The following is a 22,749-nucleotide window of genomic DNA, read 5'->3' as shown; positions in this document are numbered from 1 at the left end:
ACTCAATTTTCTTCTTAGGAACAGGGACAACTGCTCAAGGAAGGGTTGAAAGAAGAGAGTGCAAGGCTTCAAAATGAGATTCAGGTTATGGAAAAGAAAAACAGAGAAAAAGGTACTTTGCCGACATGTTATTATAATCTATGAATTCAATAATGGAGCTTTCTCCTCTACATTCTTGCCAGGGCAAAAATTTAAGAGCAACTTTGGGGCATCAGATGATTGTCAGTAAATGAACTTCTGTTCTTGATGCTTGCATATCTGTTTTGCCATCAAGTTTATAAAGATGAAGCCCAGGTAGGGGAAAAATGTGTTAGCCACTAGTCATACATGGTACTGACTAATGTAACCTTAACAGAATCCTTTGTGAAAAGTCCATCACTAGTTGAGATGCACTTTCAATTATATAATCAAGATCCTTTTTAAAATAGGGATTTACCTGCCATAATCTGGATTACTTCCTTATTCCCACCATGCTTCTAGACATCTTCTATAACATTTTCTCAAGGGTTACCTGCACCTTGGGATGCACCTAGAGTGTTATGCATTATAGGATGAATCATGTAGAACTGAACAATGTCTTTGGGTACAGTTCAGGATTGTGGCTGCTTTGTGACTTATGATCATGAGAAGGAAGTCCTCATCTTCCACAAGTTAGGACATTAGTCTGGTTTTGATATGTAGACTGTACAATTTCTCAGCTGGGTCAAGGCTATATGATATGTAGCCAGTGATCTATATCCCAGTGACAGAAGAATGCTCACATTTGTACAATAGTAAATGTGTTAGTAGTTGAGGATTAGCATCTGATGTCTATAAAAGCCCTTTGGTTAACTACCACAGCCTTTCCTGTTGTTCCACATATAATCATTAAACTACAATGATCACACACACACACACACACACACACACACACACACACACAATGGTGTTTATATAGCAAAGGTGTTCTGTTTTTCATGAAACCATTCATGAGTAAGGCATAAATGCAGTCAACAAAAGTGGGAATTTTCCAGTGAAAAATTAAGGCGACAGGATTTCCTCTATGTAATAGCAACAATAGCAGAAAGAAGGAGCAGGCACAGTGATGCTACGTTAATTTTCTGATTAATTTTCCTTCTCAATAGTACATGAAGAAGCTGAATATGCTCAGTCTGCCATGAAAATGCTGGAGGATATGCACAAGATGGAACAGCACATAATGGCACAGAAAGGGAAAAGTCACCAGGAACACATGAAGCAATTAACTGAGAAGAAAGAGGCTCTTGGATGTCAGGTAATCCATCCCACAATATTCACACAGAATAGGCAGAGAACATATAAAAATTAATAAAACATGCTCACTCCATGTTTGGAAAGTGGGCTGGTTTGTTGTTTAATAATCTATGCAGTATCTCAAATGACGTAGAAGGGTAATTATTGCATTACACCATTGTCTTAGGGTTTCTATTGCTATGATAAAACACCAGGACCAGGAGCAGCTTGGAGAGGAAATAATTATTTCTACTTATAACCCTCAGGTAATACTCCATTTTGGAGGGAAGTTAGGGCAGGATTTGTGTTAGGAACCTGGAGGCAGGAACTGAAGCAGAGACCATGAAAGAGTGTGGTTACTGCCTTGATCCATGGCTTGCTCAGTCTGTTGTTTATATATATATATATATATATGTATACTGCAGGACTACCTGTTCAGGATGGTACTGCTAATTAATCACTAATCAACAACTAATTAAAAAAATACTGTATAGGCTTACCCACAAGGTAATCATACTGAGGCATTTGCTCAATTGTGATTCCCTCTTCTCAGATAACTTTTCAACTTGTCAAGTTGACAAGACAAACAAACAAAAACAGGGTAGCAAACCAGCTGTAGAACTGTGCTGTTTTTCCACCAACGCAGTGGCTGCACCTGAATCTATAGCTGTTTCAGTCAGTAATGGCGGCTCTGCAGTTACTGGCCCACTTCTCAGGCAACAGCCTGGCTGAACTTTTACAATCCTGCTGGATCCACCTCCTGCTGCTGCCACCAAATGTAGTTTTTATCTAAACATCTATCATTCTATTTACCAAAAAAGACTCAAGTCATAGGCTGAGGTGAAACCCGGCTAACTCAGAGGTTAAGAAGCAATTAGCTGACCTACCCTCCTCACCAGCATCTCAGAAAGAGAGTGTCACTTCTATCACTCCAAATAGGGTGGCCACACTTGAAGTCCCTCTCTAGTACTTCCTGTGTGTCTTTTTAGATGTATTTTCTGGACTTCCTCTGACTCTCAATGATTACTTTCTGTCAACTAGTTGCTGCCTCTGCCTCCTGACACAATGTTAGTTTTATTTAATTAATGTAAACACAAACTTGGGATTCACAGTGTTATCATATATCCCTCAACACAACTGGGCTTAGGTGACCTAGTAATGGTTAGTATACATCCTTCCATGAGGAGATGCTCACTTGTGCCTGGACAGGTCAATTTTGACTTATGGTCAAACTACCCCTCTCAGGCTTCAGGAGTACTTTGCTGACTATACCCTACACCTAAGGAGAAGTTGGGAACTATGGAAACACATGAGCTTTGCTTCACGCTGTCTTGGGCCACAGGGACAGACAAGGCCTACTCATGGTCTCTGCTTGTTTGTGCCATTAAACATTCCCGTTACTGGGATGAAAACAATCAACAATTAATGGTCATTAGACATGAAACCATCAGATCTTGATCATCCCTGTTGTGAGCTCTTTTCTGTCAGCCCAGAAACAAAAGAAACACGTCTCTTTATTAAACTAAACTATGCTTTCTATGAGTTCTATGACAGTCTGTTCTGTTCTGTTTGCGAACTCCACTCATCTTTTCCCCCCTGTGCTGGAAGATCAAGCACAGAGGATTGGATGCAAATAATCTACCAAAAATAAATCCCCAACCTCTTCCTCATTGTCTCTCATTCCCTATTACACAATTGCTCTCCTATAAGCCAATATCACTTCTGCCTTCATCAATGCACTGTTCATTTTGAAGTCACCGATTGACTTCAGTTTGCCTGTTCTCGGCAAGGCCTATCACGGCTACACATCTCAGTCAACTCTTGCTACTATCACAGAATACTATAGACTGAGTAGAGAAAAAATGTACTTCATGTATCCAGGATGAGTGAGTAGTCCAAGAACAATGTCTCATCAAAGTGTCTGGTTAGAGCACCCTTTTTGGTTCACAGGCTGCTGTGTTCTTTCTGTCTTCATATGGTAGACTCAGAAAGCCCTTCCTTTTCTTACAAGGATACTGACCATGGGAACTCCTCCTGCTTAATGTCATCCAAGTCTGATGATCTGTGAAGGGCTCCCATGTACACTGAGTACCAGGGATTCAATAGACAAATTGGGGAAGGTATAAACATTCAGACCATAGTTCTCTACAATTATCATTTCAATATCAAATATTGCTTCCCCCATTTTATGATTGTTTTTATACACACGTATACATCCACAAGAATGGATTCTAGTGGAAGAAGTTGATAATACACAAAATAAGCTCACAAATGTAAAATTCATTTTGTAGTTATACATAATATATGTGTATTTACACACATACACATATCTATGAAATATCATTATTATCCCAGTGAGATCTACATGACACAGGACAAGAATTTATCTCTGTTTTGTTAATGACTAGATTCTGAACACTTTGAACTGTGCCCAGTATATAACAGTTCTTTTCTCTCTCTTCCTCCCTTCCTCTTTCTCTCTTCTTCCTTCCTTCTTCCACCACCCCTTTCTTCACCCCACCTCTCTCAGAATGGGACAGGGCAGACTTTACGGTGTATGGAGATAAGATGGAACTAATTTGACTCTTAACAAAACTAGACATTGAGCAAATATAGGCTTAAATTGATGTGAAGCTCAAGAGTCAGATCATCCTACAAAGTTACGCACAACAGTGAGACTGGCCCGTGAGCTGGAGGAACTGTCTATCACCATCTCCAGTGTGTTTGTGTTTTTCAGTAACATTGACTGAATCACCCAGACAAGCAACTTTGGATCATTCTAAATGTCCCCATCATATTTTAATCTTGTCAGCTGTTGAATATGCTATTTCCTGTCAGTTTAAATTCTCTACCATCTTTATTCAGTGTTATTCTATTTGTCTTTCAATATCTCTTCTATACTCTTTCTTAATTCGTGTGTGTGTGTGTGTGTGTGTGTGTGTGTGTGTGTGTGTGTGTGTGTGAGAGATATGCACATGTGTGTATTTGTGAGTGCATACCTATGCAGAGACCAGAGGAAGATTTTGGATGTCCTCTTCATCAGTCTCTGCCTTATTACCATGAAAGAGGGCTTCTCACCGAAATTGGAATTAGTCTGGCAGCTATCAAGCATCAGCATCCTCCTGTCTCAACTCCACACAGTTCTAAGTCTAATGCTTTCTAAGTGGGTTCTGGGGTTCTCAGTTACACATACTTGCACAGCAAATCCTCTCACTCCCTAAGTCATCTCATCCATATTTAATTAATTTTCCTTCAACTTATACTTGATCACTTTCCTTTTTACTCCTTATATATTCATAATAAGTATATATCTGGTAGCATTTATTTATGCATTCATGAAAATGGCATATTGTCTGTTTTTTACTATATACCATGAGACATTCATGGTTAATTTATCATAAATTGATGTCCATTTTCTTGTACCACTTTTTCTTTCTTTTACTGCTTATCTATATTTCTTTTAATGCCTATCTTAGCATTTTGGAAGAGAGGCTGTCAATGAGACCTAATTGTTACAAATGAGGTATGAGTAGAATTATGCATGAAAATTCACCCATGATATGTTCTTAATGAGAGGAGACCTAGACTCTTTCCTTTTCCCTTTATTTACTGGATGGAATGCCTATGATGAGGACTAATTGTGAACCATGAGGTATAAAAAAAAAGAGAGCTAACTGCTGACTCCACATGGGAGACCTTGATTGGGGGATGTGGGGATGTGGGGTGGCTTGGGAGGGAGGGCTGGGGTGGGAAGAGGGAGGACATGGGATCTTTGGGTGGTATGTAGAGTAAGTAGAAAATTTCTTAATAAAGTAAAATGAAAAAAAATCTAAAAAAAAAAAAAGAAAAAAAATAAAAAAGAAAAGAAAAAAGAGAACTAAGCAGAATTAGAATAGTAAGATGTCCCTTTGTGAAACAGATCCAAGTGCTCTTTGTCTTGAGCCCCTGAGAAGGCAAATGAACTATCAAATGCTTAAACCACAGTGTTCTGGAGGCAGTTCTACTATCAGTGAGCCAGAGTCTAGTTGGTAAACACCCCAAGACACTTTTGAATTCTACATTGACCATGGCATTATGATCACCAAATATGTAATGAATAAGCCAATCATGGTATTAAATAAGACTAGATGGGGTTGGCTGATGTGTCTCTCACATGATGTATAGTGAGCCAAACTTCCCTTCCCCAAGTCTCACATGTACTATAGGGAGCCTGTTCATTCTGCAGGCATTTCAGGGATTACAATATGACTTCATGGAAACAGTTCCTATGCAGATCAGAGCACATACTGAAAACACGTACATGACTGGCAATAAAGAGCCCTAGTAGCTTCTCTATCAACAACATTGTCATATGAAATTGTTAAGAAAAAGGGGGATTTGGGCAGGTAACTTTTCATAGAGGATAAATGTGGTAAAAAAAATCAATTATTCTCTAAATCAGACTTGTCCATGGATAGACTGTAAGGTCTCTGCCAAGTTATTTAGCCTATCCCTCTGGTGCTTTTACCCATCTATAATAAAGAGGTAATTTAAAAAGTCATCTTTAGGCTCCTTCTCAGGATCAGTAAGATAATGAACACAAGATATCTGTACCAGGTATTTCCATACAGATATATTTATTAACAAGAATATTATAGAAAATGGGTCATTAAATACTTGGACATGGACTAGAGTTTTGTTTGCATGGAGCTCTGGACTCATGTGGTACTCATGTGCTGTGATATGTTTGAACTTTTATAACTAAGTCTTTCAAAATGTTGTCATCTTGGATTTTTGGGGTAAGCTTTTTAATCCAATAACAAGTGTCTGTATCAGAAAGAGGGAGAGAGAGAGAGAGAGAGAGAGAGAGAGAGAGAGAGAGAGAGAGAGAGAGAGAGATATTTAACACAGAAAAGAATAAAACAGAGAAGTAGAGATGGTAATGTTAAGCAAAAGAAAGAGATATGGCAAAAACCTGAAGCTGAAGAGACTCCAAAACCATGAAGAAGCAAGGAATAGTGTTACCTTAATTGCTGGGAGGAAGACCACTTCTTCTAGATGATTTTGGATTCTGGCATCCAAGATATGAGAAAGGAATTTTCTGTATTTCAAGCCACTTGATTTGGCATTTTGTTGAGGTAGACTTAGAAATTACTAAGACTTAGCCACTGAAATATGGCATGGTACCATAACAAATACTTAGGTCCATGGAAATAATTGGAGGTTAATTTTAAGAGGTACAGTAGGAAAGTTCTAGATTGATTTAAAAGGAATGTTGGTGAAAATGTGGGCACTTAATTTTCTGGTGAGGGCTCAGAATGAAGTGAGGAGAATGTCACAGAAAGCACCTGCCATTCTAAGGAATGATATTATCATTAATAATATAGTGATGGGAAAATGAATGTAAAAGAGACTTTTGTTAAGGCACAGGAGAAAGTGAGGAGTATGTGACTAGAAGTTGACAAAACAATCTTTTTATGGAGTAGTAGAAAACTTGGCTAAATTAATTAACATTTGTGCAGGAAAAGACATGCTTGTAAAGATGAATTGTAGCCAGTGTGATTTGAAGGGGAAGTCTGGTTTCTCTTTGTTGCTTAGAGAAAATGTGTTAGGGAAGAAATTCAATAGGAACCAGTAGGAGACTTTTGACCTGTCCATGCAGATTCCAAAGGATGCCACAGTTAGGAAATTCCTCTTGGGAAAGGGACTATGCAAAGAAAGCCAAGTGTGTGGATGGAGAAATTGTTGTTGCAAGTTGGGCATGTGATACATGGGTCCTCTCAGTACTTCTGCACAGGACAGAAGTGAAGGTGGGATGGATATTAATGAAGAATCAGTAGTGCACCATTTTCTGTTATTGTACAGAACCCTAGTGTGTACATAGAAGACTCATGGGGGCTCTCAAAATATTGAATCAACATCACTCTAGATGATGGTTTAGATAGATTTATATTTAGAATTTATACATTCATGTTTATGTTTAGAAATGGAGCTAATGCCACATTAGTTATGGAATTTTACAGATGTTAGAATGCAATGGATACACTTTGCATTTGAGGCAAATGTGAATCTCACAGGTCCAGAAGGCATTCTACAGAAATTCTGCTACTTCAATTCAGCAAGTCTAAAACAAGGTCATAGGATTATCCATTCCAACACAGGCTACTCCTCAAGAAAAAAGAATGATTACCTTTCAGTTTTTCAAATATGTGTCCATGTCCTAGCCACCAGAACCAGGTTCCCCTGGATGTCACCTTCTGATTTGTTTTTTAAGATGGCATAATTAAGTTATAGGTCTTAACCATGTTGGTTTTCTTTCTGGTGGGCACCTTGTCTAATTGACTAATAGTATACATTAAAGAGCGAGGCAGAGGGGAATTTGAAAAAGACAGAAGTCAAAGAAAGAGAATATGAAATATCAATGAAATGACAAATGCCATAAGAAGCCTGAGTCGGCTGGCACTCAGAGACAAGCATTCACCCCCGAAATCCCTATGGGGCACACAGCCCTACCCACTTACCAAACATTCGGATGTTTGACCCAAGTATGAGACAAGAAAATGCTGTCATGTTTTTAATGTGCAGTTTGTGCCATTATGATTTGATAGAGGCCCAGGAAACTAGTCCAGCTTCACAAGCAGTAAGCTCTGATGACCATGCCTTGAATAACCACCATTTGAAATGCCTTCAGGATGCAGTATTGTACTGACAGCCTTTTTGTTTGACAGGTTTTCATGGCATCAGAAACGATGAAGGCCCCCATGTGCTTGGTGGAAAATAAGAACAAGCAGCTGTTGGTGAATCCAGGTGCCATCCAGATTCTTAACAGTATTTCTCAGCCTGTGGTGGTGGTGAGCATTGTGGGAATGTACCGCACAGGAAAATCATATCTGATGAACTGCCTGGCTGGACAGAACCATGGTGAGTGTTGTCATGGACAGAGGCCAATTGCTTGAACTCCTTATAGCTTAGGTTCTTATTTGTGATAGAGTTACATATGGGAAAGCCAGTCTACCCAAAGAAGAAAAGTAAATCTTGACCTTGAGTTAATTACAGGCATCCATTCCTTTTCTTGTTTAAATTTTGTTAATGAAATAACTTACACTGCTCCTCAGGATCCAATTAATTTGTTTTAACCTTCACTTACTTAACAGTTGTAGTTATGTCTACTCTTTTTAAAAAAATGTTTTGTTTTCTGAGTGGAATGTGTTCATCCCAGTAAGATGATTTTGTTATTTAATGTGTAATAATTCTTCTAGGCTCCACATTCCATCATGAGTACACCATACCTCATTTACCAATTTTTTAAAGTAATGTACAATCTCTGTATGTTTCAAGTCTTCTATTTTATTTAAAAATTTAATTTAAACATTTATTTACATGTACATTTCTTTTTTGAGTCTAGTTTCAGGTATCCCAGGCTAGCCTTGAACTCATTGTATAACTGGAGATGATGTTGAATTAATCTCCCTGTCTCCACTCAGGCTTTAAAGCCTGTTTGTTCAGATTCGTTCTTGTCATCAGCAGCCTTCACTTAACTTAGCTCAGAAGATGCTCTCTCATTTCCATCTTGGACCCTTACTTAGCATTGTCCACATAGCTAATTTCTTCTTGCTTCTTGAAATAGATGGTAAATGAAGTCAGGTGCTTATGATGAAGTGGAGACATAGAGACACCACCATTTTATTTTCTGGGGTGCTCTGCCATGCTGAAATGAAACAGTTCCTTAGCTGCCTGATCTATCTGCTCTTCCCTTCAGGCTTCCCTCTGGGCTCCACAGTACAGTCTCAAACCAAGGGCATCTGGATGTGGTGTGTGCCCCACCCCACCAAACCAAACCACACCCTCATCCTTTTAGACACTGAGGGTCTTGGGGATGTAGAAAAGGTGAGTCAGAAAGAGAGTGACAGATGAAGCTACTCTTGATTTCTCCTTGTGTTTTAATAATCTCCTGCAATTCAACATATGGAATGTAATCTGTCTAGAAACAAAACCATAGAAGATGTCTTGAACTTGATGCTTTTAGCCACATTTTTCAGGAAAAACAGACACCAAATATTGCATAGTGTTAGATAAAGCATTTATTTCTTTTCAAAGAAGTGAATAATTAGACTGCATTGAACCAATCATCTTTTAGTGGCTCAGTCCTTTGGAATTAGCTCTGGAGACACTGATGAGAAGAGGAAAGGTTCTGCCCTGATGCAGGTCTCATAACCATGTGTATCCAATGACCTTAATCTGCTGCTATTGATGCATCAGAATTTAAACAAGGTAGGCTCCCATGAGAGCAGACGTGGGGTGCTTTATTGGCATAAGCCCCTTGATGAAACCCTGTGGAATATAGAGAGGAAGGAGTAAGGTAGAGGAAAATGGGCACATTGCCCAAACTTACTCTATTCCATGGAAGCTGTGTTTCAAAAATGATTCCTCTGCCTTGAACTAGAACAACAATTCATAATTGGAAGTCTGCCATGGAGACATTTCTCATCACCAGGCTAACACCTCAAGGTGTTATTCATCACCACTCACCAGGACTTGCATGTTAGTTCTCCCTAGAAATTTGCCACTCAGCATGTTATGGGCTTCATCACAAGCTGGGAGGTGTAAAGCTGACCTAAGAGGGAAGCAGAGAGGCAATGATCCATCTCACAAGTTAAGGAAAGACTTGAGAGCTACCTTCTGAGGTACTAGGCGAAGAGTGCATTTGGAAGTTAGCATTTAGTGTTGATGGCATTTACTATGGATATTTATCTTCTAGACACAGAACATTCAGCAAGGCTGTGAAACCCCACTCCCAGGGTTTCTATAAAGCCAAACATTTTTAGATGAATTTTCAGATATTTTTATATTATAAAATAGATTAGGTGAATGATATTTCTTGTTTTTCTTTTTTCTTTTTACTTTGAAACTGACTTGTAAAGAAGACATTTTTCTGTAAGTCTTTATATCTTTCCAAAGTGGAGTTAGAGAGTCTATTTTCCTTTAGAACCATATACCAAACAAAGTTATATTCCCAGTATTTAAGGATTTTATTCTTTAGCACAGTTCATACTATTGATTTTTCCTAACTAGTTACTTTTAAATTTTGTTATGTGGACTCTTTCACCAAAAAGTCCATGGAGAATCCCCTACCAGTCAATTTTAGTTTTACATTTACTTAAGGACTCAGGACTAAACTTCATAAACCATTCAGAGAAAATATAATTTCTGGATTATGCTATAATTTAGACAGTAGTATAATTTATATAAGAAAAATTACCCGACTTTTAAGGTCCTTTGTCATCTTGTCTCAGAATTCAGTCCAACCTTTTACCCCCTCCAGTAGCAAACAAAGTAACTTTATGCTGATTGGAAGGATTTCTACAGTACTGTATCTTTGATGGTGCTTCTGCTGGCTTCTACCTTCATGTTAGCATCAGTCCATCATGTCCTCATTTCACCAAGTCCTTAACACATAGCAGTAGGCTCCCAGAACATCTTAGCAAGTACTATTTTTCCAACTGTCTAAATTAATGCTTTTCCATAAGACATATTCAATTGTATCTATGAAGGTCTTGCAATCCTCTTATCTATAATTAATAGGAAAGCTCAAGTTTGTTGAATTCATCTTATAAATTTACCATTGGCATTACTTTCAATGATTTGTCCATGAAGTATATAGACAGTATGAAACATCTAGTTGTCATAGATAGCTGCATGTTGGTTTTAATTGGGTATAAGTCAAGTCCTCAGTTGTGTAAAGGGTATGGTACAAGGCTCAAATGTATTCTGAAAGAATAAGTGCTAGTACCTACTACTGAACATCTAATTTTACTTCAGATACCATGTTGGGTTTTTCTATAGCACTATGTTACTCCATCTCATTGCTTAAAAAAGAAGGAAAAAGAAAACACTGTAAAGAAAATATCACTTAAGTTCTATTATCAAGAAAATGTGATCACAAAAATTCCCAAAGCAATAGTTGAAGCTGAAATGTGTGCTCCTGTCCTTAGAGCTCGTTCCTCTGCAGAACTAATAGAGTAGTTGAAACAGTAGTTGAAAGCTCAAGAGAACAAAGATTGGATGAGCTTTAAATGAGAGCTAAGAAAAGAATTGGCCCCAAAGACCATTGCCGGTGTGCCTTCTAGGGTGACCCTAGGAATGATGCCTGGATCTTTGCACTGGCTGTTCTTCTGAGCAGCACTTTTGTCTACAACAGCATGAGCACCATCAACAACGATGCCCTGGAGAAGCTGCAGTATCCTTCAAAGAGTCAAGGTTTTAGTTTCTATTGAAGAGCTTTTGGTAATGAGACTCAGGTATGGCTGAGTTGCTAGTGGTCGATCAGATGGGATAGAAAATAAAACAAAATGTTTATACCTACTTTTTAAAGAAAGGGATTGTGGGGATTGTGATTTTGAGTTCCTTTTCCTTAATTGAGTCCTGGTTATGTGACAAAACTCACAGAGCTCATTAGAGCAAAGTCCTCCCAAAGACCTGATGCAATAGAAGATGTTAGAGAGTTTGTGAGTTTCTTTCCAGACTTTATCTGGACTGTACGGGACTTCACCCTGGAGCTGAAGTTAGATGGTCACTGCATCACGGAAGATGAATACCTGGAGAATGCTTTGAAACTGATTCCAGGTATCAGAGCTTGAACCAGATATAGGGTATCTTAGTAAGGGATGGGATCCACTGAGTACTGCCCATCATGTCTGGAGTAACATTGGCTTTTGAAGCTAGACTGAAGTCCATAGAAGTGGGACCTGGGAGTTGGGTGGAAATGCTTAAGGCCAGGAATTCAAACTCACCCGAGAAGGGCAGAGCCCAATACCAAACAAGGATACTTAAAGTCAAGTTGTACTTTACCCAAGATGTACCTTAGACTCAAATGAGAAAAAAAAAATGGGAAAGTTTTGAAGAGTGAGCACTTCTATTTGAAACGTTGGCCTCTGCTTTTATATGCTGAAAGCAATTAAATGTTTATTTGTTAGACACAAAATCTCAGTAAAAAGCTGCCTATTGCAACAGTCTATTTCACATATTAAGTCTAATTTTTTCAAAGTATAAATACAACTTTCTAAAACTGGTACTGGTATATTGTCCATAAAATTATTTATTTAAAAAAACATGAAGAAAACTATCTCCTTAAACAATGGGGAGGAATGTATTGGGCTGCTGTTACCTTGATGGTGATATGGCCATTGAAATCACACACACAGTAGCATGCATGGGGCCTAAAGGAAAAAAGAAAGAAAGGAAAAATGTGACATGAGAGTGGGGGAGGCATTAATCTGGAAGGAGAAAGGAGCTGGTGGGAGGGGGTGAGAGGGAAGTAATGTGTGAATATTATCTTATAGTCTTGTATATGATACCTTCAAAAATAAAAATACTCATGTCCAGGAGTACACAAAATGAATTCATTAGTATTTTTCAAGGGCTTTATTCCCCCTTTGGTCCACTATGCTTTGTCTGGGCACTTTTTTTAACCTTTCAGATCATTTGCTTATATATTATGGTTCCCAGTTTTTTTTTTTGTGTGTGTGTGTGTTGGTTTTCTGTGTGCAAAGGTGAGTGTGTGTGTGTGTGTGTGTGTGTGTGTGTGTGTGTGTGTGTGTGTGTGTGTGTCTTGGTGTCTGTATGTGTTTCTTGTGCTTTTTCACAGAATCCTTTTTTTTTCCTATTTGCTTGTTTAGCTTGTCCTATTCTAGGGTTTTTTTTTGGGGTGGGGAGAGTGGGGCTTGGGACAGAGTTTCTCTCTGTGTAGTTCTGGCTGTCCTAAAACTCATTCCATAGACCAGGCTGGCCTCGAACTCACAGAGATCTGCCTGCCTCTTCCTTCTGAGTGCTGGGATTAAAGGTGTGTGCCACCACCACCCAGCTCTAGTTTATTTTTTATTTTATCTTATTATTACTATTACTAAATGTCTGTTTCTTAATGAGGGGTGAAAGGAAGGGTATGGATTTGTATGGGTGGGAAAAGGCAGAGTCTAGAAGCAGCTATGGGAGGAGAAACTATAAGCAGAATATACTGTATGAAAACAAATTTATTTCAATAAATTAATCAATAAAATAAAAATAATGTAAATCACACCCTTGGGGATATAGCTCAGTTGATAAAGTGCTTGTCTAAGGTGTGGAGCCCTAGGTTTGATGTCTAGTACCTCCTAATCTAGGTGTGCTAGTATACTACTATGGTCTCACATTCACCAGGTGAAGGCAGAAAAATCAAGGGTTCATGATCATCTTTGGCTATATAGCAAATCCTAGGCTAGCCTACACTGGGATATTTAAATCCTTGTATAAAAAAACAAAACCAAACAAGCAAAAAGCCTGGGAAGTAAAATCATGACTTTAAAAACAAAACAAAACAAAACCATCAGATATGTCCATGGGACTCTCTGTTTTTCCTCTTCCTCAGGGTATGGTCCCCAAATCCAGACATCCAACTGGCCCAGGGAATGCATCAGACAATTCTTTCCCAGGAGGAAATGTTTTGTCTTTGACTGGCCAGTGAGTGACCCACAGCTCTTAGCCAAGATTGAGAATATACCAGAAAGCCAACTGAATCCTAAATTCCAGAAGCAATCGAAGACTTTCTGTTCTCATATCTTCACCCATGCAAGTACCAAGAAACTCAAAGAGGGAATCCTGGTCACTGGGACTCGTGAGTCACTTTTGAAAGGTTTATGTTTTCTGTGGGTCAGGACAGGGTGAAGTCTGGATTCTTTGGTAGGATTATCAGTACTTTTATTTGCTGTATTATAGAAACATGGGAATGGAGAAATTTTTTCATACATGGAAATTCCTGTTTCTTTATTAATGTTTCTCTATTTAGGAAAGAGAGAAATCTGTGTGGTGATGTCATATAAGATGCTAGTTTCTCAATAAAGACATTTAAAAAAAACAAGTTTTATGCTGGATGTTTTGGTACACAGCTGCAATCCCAGTTATATAGGATGCTGAAGAGGAGGATCCCTAACTTGATGTCAACCAAGGCAACTTAGAAAATTGTCTCCAGATAATAGATGAAAGAAGGCAGAGCTGAGCTCAGTAGTCTAGCAAGTACTTATAATGGGCATCAGAACCAGGAAAAAATTAACTAGCAGGTCAATTATTTAAATGAAAAGTAGATATTAAACAGGGATATAGGCATAGTTCAATAGGAGGGCACTTGACCAGCATGCAAATAAGGCATACAGCAAGCATGCCAAAGGTTTAAGGTTCAGAATCACAAAGCATATTAATTAAAAATAGATAAATTAATAAATATAAAGCAGAGCTGTGGATATAGCTCAGTACAAGCTCACCTAGCCTTCATATAGGACTATAAGTTCAACCCCCAGCATCACAGTCTATCAGCCAACCAACAAAAGATTTTAGTTGGCTTACATGAGTCAGAAAAAGAAACAGAAGGCTAAGAGTGCTGTGCATGGTTAGTGAATGAGTGAGAAACAAATTTGAACTTAATCTTCTTTACAGAACTGACTTTGTGGCCATGGGACCTCTGCAGTAGCTCATGCTAAGATGGGTCCAAGCTTCATTAATATCTGTCTCATTGCCTTGAAACTCTTGACTTTTTTGGACAAAGGCTCTACATTTCCATTTGGAAAGGGGCTCACAAATTAAAGATTTTTTTCTATGTAACAGGCTACTTCATTTCTTTTGATGGGAAGGTGTTCTAGAAATCCTTTGAATATACTGCTTTAATAATTAATTTAATTTTACAGTGTGGTGAAGAACAATAAACCTAAATAAATAAGAAATACAGTTGAGATTTTTACATGAAAATGGATTCAGAGAAGCAGGATGGAGATAGAGACAAGGAGTAAAATAAAGGAAGAAAAGAGAACTTTATATTTAGTATGATGGGGCTTTTGAAGATGTTGGCCATCACATCATGTAAAATAGAGAGTGAAAAATTTCTAGCATAATCTATATATCATGTCTCTTTAGGATTAGGGACTCTCGTGGAGACATATGTGGATGCCATCAACAGTGGGACAATTCCTTGCTTGGAGAATGCAGTAAAAACACTGGCAGAGCGCGAGAACTCCATAGCTGTGCAGAGGGCGGTTGACCACTACAGTGAGCAGATGGCCCAGCGAGTGAGGCTCCCCACAGACACGCTCCAGGAGCTGCTGGATGTGCACACAGCCTGCGAGAAGGAAGCCATTGCTGTCTTCATGGAGCACTCCTTCTCAGATAACCAGTGGGAGTTCCAGAAGAAGCTTATGGTGATATGCCTTAGCCTTTGTTTCTCATGCCTGTCCTTCTGCCATAAGCCTCTACATTTTGATTCCATGTTGTCTCTGTCCTATCATGAAGGAGCCAGGGTTCTTATGGGTAACAGAGTTCTTCACCACAATTATATCCTCTTCTCTATTAGGTGTTTTTAATTTTTAATAGTTCTTCAGAAAAATATGTGTACAGGTGTTTTGCCTATTGTACGCCTGCATATTAATGGTATGCAGTGCCCATGAAGGAAGGCTGAGATGGTACATTGGATCTCCTGTATCTGGAATTACAGATGGTTGTGAGCTCTCCTGTGGATGTTAGGAGTTGAAACTTCATTCAGAAGAACAGTCATTGCTCTTGACTGCTGAGCCATTTCTCTAGCCCAACTTCATTTTTACTGCTATAGAATAGGTTTGGTATGTGCTTAGTGTCTTTAAATATATATATATTTATAAGTCACAGTTCCTCAAGTCAGGTGCAGCATTGGATATATGGGTCTCTGCTCAGTGCATCCCATTTTTAAATCAAGGTGTCAAGGTGACTTGGCTCTTGTTTAGAGGCTCTGAGAATCCCTTCTGTCTTCAGTGTGTCAATGGGACATTCTGTCCTTTCCTCATTTCTCATTTCTGGTTTTTCTTGTCTATAATCAACTGTAGAAAGTGATTTTGGCAGGTTCCTATGGTGAAGTAAACATCATTTTTTTTCACCCTTGACAAAGTTTAAATATTAAAAACATAACAATGGCTGGGCATCAGTGGCACACGCCTTTAATCCCAGCACTTGGGAGGCAGATCTCTGTGAGTTCGAGGTCAGCCTGGTCTACAGAGTGAGATCCAGGACAGGCACCAAAACTACACAAAGAAACCCTGTCTTCAAAAGCCAAAAACCAAAAACAAACAAACAAACAAAATGTCAAATGTTTTCTTCCTTAGCAGTTTTCCAGACAATATGTGATATCTGTCAATCAGAGCTGACCAACTGTTAAAAAAGTGTCTCTATAAATTAATGAGTTCGTGTATACTTCAGAGAGTTGACACACTGAAGCTCTTTTGGTTATGACTGCCCCTCTTGGTCAGTTAAACTCCAGTTCTTGAAGTTGTCCTGTGCTGTGTACTGATGTGGTCACAGGATTAATGTCCATCTTATTCTGGGATGATGAAGGATGTAGATGCCAAGTATCCTTGTGGCAGCAACATCATTCTGATACTAGAGACACTGTCATAACATTTTTCTTTTACCCTGTCAATGACCATTCTAAAAGGGACAAACATCATCCATAGTGAGAAAAACAGCATGATTGTAACTTAAAAGTATAAATATTAAAACCTGAGTTCTTTTAACTTCGTAGCCATCACTCTTGCTAAAGGAATTTTTGAAGCACTAAATTCTCTGTCCATCACAAACCTATTCAGAACTGACAGGTGAATTTCTGTGCAGAAATTTTCACCCACACCAAAGCACATTCTCCAAGGAAGCTGTGTCCCCTCCCAGTTAAACTTTACATTCATTATTGATGCATGGATACTCTTCATCTCAGCCCACAAAGAAGAACAGAGATTACATGCTCACTCACCTCACTTTCATAGCTTTTGAGCTTGAGGCCAAGGAAATTAGGAAGGTTTCTAGAAGTCATTCAGAGTTTACCAGGCCAGGGCTAAAGCAAATCTTCTAGTCCTCCTCCTGTCCCAGTCCATTGTGGGGTCATCACAGTGCTTCATCCAGCAATATCACAGTGGCACCTTCCTTCTAACAGCTTCTTTGTTTTATTTTCCTGATTCATCTGGCAGGCTGCCATAGAGAAAAGGAAGGAAGATTTCATGCAACGGAATGAAGCATCATCTCTCAGTTACTGCCAGACTGAGCTGGAGAAGCTTTCAGAGCCCCTGAGGGAGAGCATCTCACATGGAGCTTTCTCTGTTCCTGGTGGGCACAGCCTCTACTTAGAAGCCAGGAAGAAGGTTAAGCAGGGTTACAAGCAAGTGCCCAGGAAGGGAGTGAAGGTGAGGAATGAGGGCAGGTATGGTCAGACAGCTAGAGCACAGCTACAGGGTACGTGCTACTCCTGGAATGGAAGAACCTTCTCTGGAGAAAAATTAGAGTATCTTGTATCTCGGCCATTCTAGCCTTTATACCTACAAAATACTGTATGATAATAAATAACTAACAAATATTCATTTCCTCAGAATAGACTTATAACATAAATCCAAATGAAAGAGAACATTAGTTTATTGAATAATCTGTTACTTTTTGATCAGAGTGTACATGTTATTAGAGAAAGAACTTTTATTCTCAGGAAGCCTATGATCTTAGCTGACATGGACAAATAGAGTTATGCTTGCTAAATAGGAACTAGTTATTCAACTGAGAGAGATGGAGGTAGCAGTGGAGATGATAGTGGGTGGTGGTGGTGATGTTGATGCTTCCATATTGAGTACTCGTTTTCTAAATTAACTTAGAATTATTTTTCTCATGGGAATATCAGTTTATTACAAATGACAGAATGAATTGGTTTGCAACAGTATTTCTATTGTACAGTTGAGGGGTATGCTGAACAGAAAAACTCACACAGATTTGCAAAAGAAGCAGGGCAACTTCATTCAGAGTGAAGCAATCATTTAGACAGAGAGGAGGACACTGTTCAGATCGACAGAGGCCATATAAGTAAGGATATTCAAATGACCCAAATTCCACCCTGGGTCACTTTGAATGGATCTAAAGAAGGCAGAGGCAGTTACTACCGTCATAGTTTGAGTTATTCTCTACTTTGAAGGATAGATTAAGTCATACATTCAATTTCCCTAATACTCATGCCTTTTCTCACACATAATATATCTGATTTTAATCACATGAAGGCTCAGTTGTGCATAGGCATGAGATGCTAAGTATAGGTATCCTTCATAAAATTTCACCTGAAGGACAAAGTTTGCCTGACAGAACTGTGCATGTACTGAAAACTGCTTGAGGCCAGATCTATTATATTGGATGCACTGGCAATATACTTGAACAGAACCTGTCATGACTTGATTGATTTAGGGGTGGAGATACTTAGAATGTTGTTCGGAGAGGAATGTATATGTGGCCAGTGCAGGGATGCAATGGGAGGGTCTGAGGGTGTGTTGTTTTAAGAGGGATATGTGTGCACAGTACACTTGGGTAAAGAAATCAGGCTGGCAAGTGCATCATTACAAGACAGGGAGGATGTATATACTAAACCAAATAAGATAGACTACTAATCTATTCCCTAAGCCTGCCTGCCTCTTATGTGTTTGTGGAACTGTGTAATTGGGCTCCTTTTAATACTCTTTACTCTTTTGGCTCTTTGCTCTTTGTGGGGCCTGACACCCAGCTCCCAAGTAAATACAGAGGCTTATTATTATTTATGAATGCCCGGCCTTAGCTTGGCTTGTTTCTAGAAAGCTTTTTAGGACTAAATTATCCTATCTACCTTTTGCCTCTGGGTTTTTTACTTTTTTTACTTCTTTATATCTTACTTTCACTCTTACTCCATGGCTGGCTGTGTGGCTGGGTGACTGGCCTCTAGCATCCTCCTCTCCTTGTTCTCCTGTTCCTGATCCTCTTCTCTCTCCTGTTTTCCTTCTATTCATTCTCTCTGCTTGCCAGCCCCATCTATCCTTTCTCCTGTCTTGCTATTGGTCATTAAGCTCTTTATTAGACTAATCAGATGTTAGACAGGCAAAGTAACACAGCTTCACAGAGTTAAACAAATGCATTATAAAAGAAAGCAACACATCTTTGCATCATTAAAACAAATGTTCCACAGCATAAACAAATGTAATATATCTGAAAATAATATTCTACAAGAGAACTACACACAGTTCTGGCTGGGGCTGCTACCCAGGGTGGGACATTCCTAGAAAACGAGGCTGGAGAGATAGCAGGAGGTGGTTACAGAGGGCCTTTTAATCTCAGCAAAGAAATCATAGACTTTGTTACAACCACACAATTAAAGCACTCATGTGGAAACTAAAGCAGGATTCAAATGTTGCAGTAAGGTTAGTAACTTCATTGAATGATAACTCTTTCATCAGAAGAATACATCTTTCTACTTGTCTTCTCTCTTTTGGTACCCAGGCAAATGAGGTGTTCCAGAACTTCTTAAAGTCACTGATCACTACTGAAGACTCCATCTTGCAGTCAGATAAAGCCCTCACTGATGGTCAGAAAGCCATGGCAGGTACAGAGGAGGGCTCAGCTCTCAGAGAATTCCTATAAATCCCCCAAACAAGGAGATCTCTCCTGTATCCTCTTCCCAATCTCAAAACCACAATTGGGACTGGTGTCACCTGGCAAGCCTGCCAGGACATTTCCATCACTTATGGAATCAGTGGCTACTGATGGGAAGACACAGAGAGTTTCTATAGGGAAATCAGCTTGGTCTCTGAAGTCAGGAGGGTAGCTCTCACTTCTGAATGTCCTTTCTTCCCTCTCTAAAACCCTCGTGGACAGCTGAGCAGGCCAAGAAGGAAGCGGCTAAGAAGGAACTGGAACTAACAAGGCAGCATCAGAAGGAACAAGAGGAGATGATGGAGGCTCAAAAGAGAACCTTTTCAGAAAACATGGCCCAGCTGCAGAAGAAGATGGAGAGGGAAAGGGAGACCCTTCTGAGAGAGCAGGAGAGGGTACTGGAGCACAAGCTGAAGGTGAGGATACATGGGATGGAAGTACCTGCTAGACCCTGGCTCCCCAGGAAGAAAAAGTGTGACATTGTCAAGGAGATCATGATCCCAAAGAGAACCCCCAAAGACATGTATGTGATCATAAAAACCTCAGATCTGCCTAGATCCTGGTCAAGCCCTTAATTCTAGAAACACATCACTTTCTGTAGCATTAGCAACCTAAAGAGTGTTGGAGTGAAGAAATAAAAATATCCACAGGGATTGCTCTTGTGTATTTTAGGGTGGTTTCATTCAAAATGAAAATACCTCAGCCTACCATTCCTAGGAATTTTTAGCACAATAATCCAGGATATCAGTTTGAAATGATCAGATTAGTCAGGATATGAACCTGAAGATCTGAATCCTGCAGTGTCTGTTTCCAGATCCCGCTGGTGCATTCTACACCATTAGAGTAAAGTGCAGTCTTTCTCAACCCACAGCATGACAGCTCAGCTCTCAGGACAGCAGGTAGTTCCCACCATTTGTTACACAGATGGGGTCTGCTCAGCTCGATGAAACTGAAACTGAATGAGAGTCAAAGCTGCAGCCCTGCCGAGTGGCATTGTGCTTTACTCCATAGTTCTCAGGGCTGTCCTAGGCCCAGGTCCCCTTCATACCAGGGAGAGAATTGCAAACAAACATCTGCCATAGCTACTCTCACTCTTTAGGTCAAGAGTGTGAGCTATTGGACAAACTTGTCAAATACTGTTTTTTATAGTTGGAGGAATCATGTACATATGTGCTCAGCTGCTGACGTTGATTATGAAATATTATAATGCATATTTTTAACAATGGGCTCTCTCTTTTTATAGGCACTCAAAGAACTAATTCTTGATGGAATTGAGGAGAGATGTGATGATTTAAAAAGAGAAATAAAGCTAAGAGAAGAAGAGATTGAAGACATTAAACACAGCTCCATTCAGGATATTCTTGATATTGCTGGCAATATATTAACTGAAGCACTTCCTATAGTGTGTAATATAGGGATGCAGCTTCTCAACTCCTATATGATAGGCTGAGGATTCCTGTGAAGTATAGTATGAAGGCCGCTTATATGTTAGCAATACTGTTAAACACACTTTTTTTCATGTGTGTGTCATCATGGTTTCATTCAACAGCCATTTCAAATTAAAGACATATCAAAGAATGTCAGAGGCCAACAACTTCCCCACCAAAAAAATCAACTAAAATTTCATTTGATAAATATAAATCATTCATGAAAAAGATGTAGTTAAGGCACAAGGAAAATGGTCCACCCATAAATTCTCATCAACATAACTGCCCAACCAGGAGCTGAACAAATACAATAAACTTGTCAAAGTATACAAGAAAAAGCCCTCTACCTTATGCAAAGAACTGCAGATAACTACAGAAGGCTAAGAGGAAGAGAAATAGTCTTCTCCAGAGAAGAGCACACCAATGGGTTATCCAATATCAAATGGTCAACACTGAAAATATACATACAAATAGCACTATACAGACTGAACAGCTTACATTTAGGAACACATATATGCATGCAATAACAATTAATGAAAAAAGAGGCCATGAATTTGAAAGAGAGCAAGGAAGGGTGTATTGGGAGGGATTGGAGGGAAGAAAGCAAAGGAAGAAATGTAATTTCTAATGAATAAATGAATTAATTTCTAATGTAATTTATATAATTAATAATATCAAAAATTAAAAAGGAAAAAAGTAAATGTTTGCAATGCCTATTTCAATCCTGTGCATTATTTATCATAAACTTTTTGTGAGACTGCCAACCACATTTTAATAGGCATAAATATGAGGAAAAAGTATGTTTTGATGAAATAAAATCCTACAAAATGAAGTTAAGAGGTTTACATTTTACTTGTATTATGAGCAAGAAAAGCACGTTGGCACAATATTTGTTGAGTTTTATGGAGTTGACAGTCTCTCATGTTTGGTGGTAAGAAGGGACATGTTGGAATTATACATCAAAATTTAATATACATATACTTCTGACCTGTAAAATCCATATTCAGGAATGTCTCTCATGGGTCATTTCTCCAAGTGAAAACGTCACTTGCAGTGAAGGATGTGTTCTTAGTTAGGACTTCTATTGCCGCAAAGAAACACCATGGCCCAACAGCAAGTTGGAAAGAAAGGAGTTAATTGACTTACACTTCTATATTACTGTTGATCACTGAAGGAAGTTAGGACACCAACTCAAACAGAGCAGGGACCTGGAGGCAGGGCTGATGCAGAAACCATGAAGAGATGCTGCTTATTGACTTTGCTTCTCATGGCTTGCCCAGCTTGCTTTCTTATAGAACCCAGGCCCACCAGCCACAGGATGGCACCACCCACCATGGCTGGGCCCTCACACATTGATCAGCTGGATCTTGTGGAGCCACTTCCTCAACTGAGGCTCCTTCCTCTGATGACTCTAACTTGCATCAAGTTGACACAAAATCAGCTAGTACAGATATGTCACAGGATGATTGTCTTGTCAAAATTCTGGAACAACTTTAATGCTCTTTTGTTGGCTCTTGGTGATGAACATAAATGGAAAGGGATATTCTTTATCTACCCAAGTTAAAGGAAACCACTGTTTGTACTGATATAAGAAAGTCTTCAGGATTTACTATAACTGAAAGTGATACAC

At 39.1% G+C, this 22,749-nt stretch overlaps 1 protein-coding gene across 1 annotated transcript; it reads left to right on the top strand.

Annotated features, from left to right (window-relative positions):
- The first annotated feature begins 19 nt into the window (after positions 1-19).
- On the top strand, positions 20-21,956 carry LOC102905389 (guanylate-binding protein 3-like). Its single transcript, XM_042280033.2, has 12 exons — positions 20-112; positions 1,125-1,273; positions 7,959-8,151; positions 8,990-9,117; positions 11,358-11,467; positions 11,657-11,853; positions 13,631-13,876; positions 15,166-15,446; positions 17,235-17,447; positions 19,540-19,642; positions 19,915-20,108; positions 20,936-21,956. The coding sequence occupies exons 1-12, from the start codon at positions 88-90 to the stop codon at positions 21,140-21,142; spliced, it is 2,046 nt and encodes a 681-aa protein (XP_042135967.2). The 5' UTR covers positions 20-87; the 3' UTR covers positions 21,143-21,956.
- Positions 21,957-22,749: the final 793 nt, after the last annotated feature.

Source organism: Peromyscus maniculatus, chromosome 6 (genome assembly GCF_049852395.1).
Source record: "Peromyscus maniculatus bairdii isolate BWxNUB_F1_BW_parent chromosome 6, HU_Pman_BW_mat_3.1, whole genome shotgun sequence".
Classification (NCBI taxonomy): domain Eukaryota; kingdom Metazoa; phylum Chordata; class Mammalia; order Rodentia; family Cricetidae; genus Peromyscus; species Peromyscus maniculatus.
Note: the sequence above shows the minus strand (reverse complement) of the source record. Positions and strands in the feature narration are given on the sequence as shown.